Source organism: Apaloderma vittatum, unplaced genomic scaffold (assembly GCF_000703405.1).
Source record: "Apaloderma vittatum isolate BGI_N311 unplaced genomic scaffold, ASM70340v1 scaffold23513, whole genome shotgun sequence".
Taxonomy (NCBI): domain Eukaryota; kingdom Metazoa; phylum Chordata; class Aves; order Trogoniformes; family Trogonidae; genus Apaloderma; species Apaloderma vittatum.
Genome location: NW_009710161.1, coordinates 8,009 through 10,108, shown reverse-complemented (window position 1 = coordinate 10,108; position 2,100 = coordinate 8,009). Strand labels below are relative to the sequence as shown.

Here is a 2,100-nt window from a genome sequence, read left to right as displayed (position 1 = left end):
CTCGTTCCCTTCTTTCCCCAGGTGGTGCGAAGGAGATGTGGCACCGAGGAGTGGGTTCAGCCAAGGTTCTCCTGATGGGCTTGTTGAGCGCGATTTGAACACCGAGAGAGGTTCGGATGAAAACGGAGGCAGCTGTGAACGTCGTGCAGGGAGTTGGAAACAAAGATGAATGCTTCGGTTCTTGCTCCTCTGGGAAACATTTCCAGTCACTTCAATTTTTCAGAGAAGAACTCACCGATCTTGCAGTTTGAGGATGAGGATTGCCACGTGCCTTTGGCCATGGTCTTCACTTTGGCCTTGGCTTATGGGACCGTGATAATTCTGGGGGTCTCTGGGAATCTGGCCTTGATTGTCATTATTTTAAAACAAAAGGAAATGCGCAACGTTACCAACATCCTCATTGTCAACCTGTCCTTTTCAGATCTTCTAGTGACCATCATGTGTCTTCCCTTTACCTTTGTGTATACTTTAATGGACCACTGGATTTTTGGGGAGGCCATGTGCAAATTGAATCCTTTCGTGCAATGTGCCTCAATCACCGTCTCGGTCTTTTCTTTAGTCCTCATTGCTATTGAACGCCATCAGCTGATCATCAATCCCCGTGGCTGGAGGCCGAACAACAGACATGCCTACATGGGGATTGCTGCCATATGGATTTTAGCCACAGCATCCTCCTTGCCTTTCCTGATCTACCATGTGCTAACGGATGAACCCTTCAGGAACATAACATTTGATGAATACAAGGACAAATATGTGTGCCTGGACCTGTTCCCCTTGGACACCGCCAGACTTTCGTACACCACAACGCTTTTGGTGATTCAGTACTTTGGACCACTGTGTTTTATATTTATTTGCTACTTGAAGGTAAGAGAGAATCCGCTTGCAATATGTACTTCTTTCTGTCTGATGTTTGTGTATCCTTGCAAAGATGATGGTTGTAGGTTAAATTATCCCACGTTTCTCTTTGTTGAATTTCCCACAGATATACATACGATTAAAAAAGAGGAACAACATGATGGACAAGATGAGAGACAGTAAGTACAGATCCTCTGAAACCAAAAGGATCAACATCATGCTGATCTCAATAGTGGTTGCATTTGCAGTTTGCTGGCTGCCTCTCACCATCTTTAATATCGTGTTTGATTGGAATCATGAAATCCTGCCTGTCACTACCTGCAGCCACAACCTGTTATTCCTGATTTGCCACCTCACTGCCATGATCTCTACCTGTGTGAACCCCATCTTCTACGGATTTCTCAATAAGAACTTCCAAAGAGACCTGCAGTTTTTATTTCATTTTTGTCATTTTCGCTCTCGTGAGGAGGATTATGAGACTATAGCCATGTCCACCATGCACACAGATGTTTCAAAAACCTCTCTAAAGCAGGCAAGCCCAGTTGCATTTAAAAAAATAAGTAGCGACGATGATTACAAGATATAAAGAAGTAATAAATATTCTACACCAAACTGCTGGAATTGTGATCAAGGGTGAAATGTGTCCAGGGACAAGCACAATTACATAACTAGTACAAAATGGGTAATGTTTTTCATCTTTTTCCAAGAAACTTTGATTGTTGTCACTTTGAAATTCTATGCTGTGCATTTTTGCCCTTTTTACTGCTTTAATGTTTGCAGCAGTTATATCTGAATCTTATTATAAGACGTAGTCAGACCTGCTACTACCTATGGTTTCCATCAGCTGTCTTTTGTTCTGCTTTCTTTGTGCAGTTATGTGCTTCAGCACAACGATATATTTATTGATTTTTTTTCCAAAGAAGTAGTTTTTATGAGTGTCCCTCTAAGACTATTAGAAACAATATGAACCACAGGGAGGCTGTGGCTACAGAGGACACCCATCCCAGCACAAAATTAGGACATTCTGATTTGAAGGGTTCTTTGGTGTTAAAATCCTGAAAAATCAGTGTAGGCACACATTCCGTGAAACCTGTAGAATATGTTAAATGGGGACATACAGTTGTCTCATTCATAGAGGCAATTCAGGCTGTAATCACTTAGGTTCAAAGACAGGATTAAGACAAAAAATTCTGTTCTCATTTATGAGAATAAAACTCTACAGTAATCCCACAGAGAACAATGGGA

At 41.8% G+C, this 2,100-nt stretch overlaps 1 protein-coding gene across 1 annotated transcript; it reads left to right on the top strand.

The window, feature by feature from the left end:
• The first annotated feature begins 165 nt into the window (after positions 1-165).
• On the top strand, positions 166-1,850 carry NPY1R (neuropeptide Y receptor Y1). Its single transcript, XM_009867218.1, has 2 exons — positions 166-864; positions 983-1,850. Exons 1-2 carry the CDS (start codon positions 166-168, stop codon positions 1,439-1,441), a joined length of 1,158 nt encoding a protein of 385 aa, XP_009865520.1. The 3' UTR covers positions 1,442-1,850.
• The last annotated feature ends 250 nt before the right edge of the window (positions 1,851-2,100 follow it).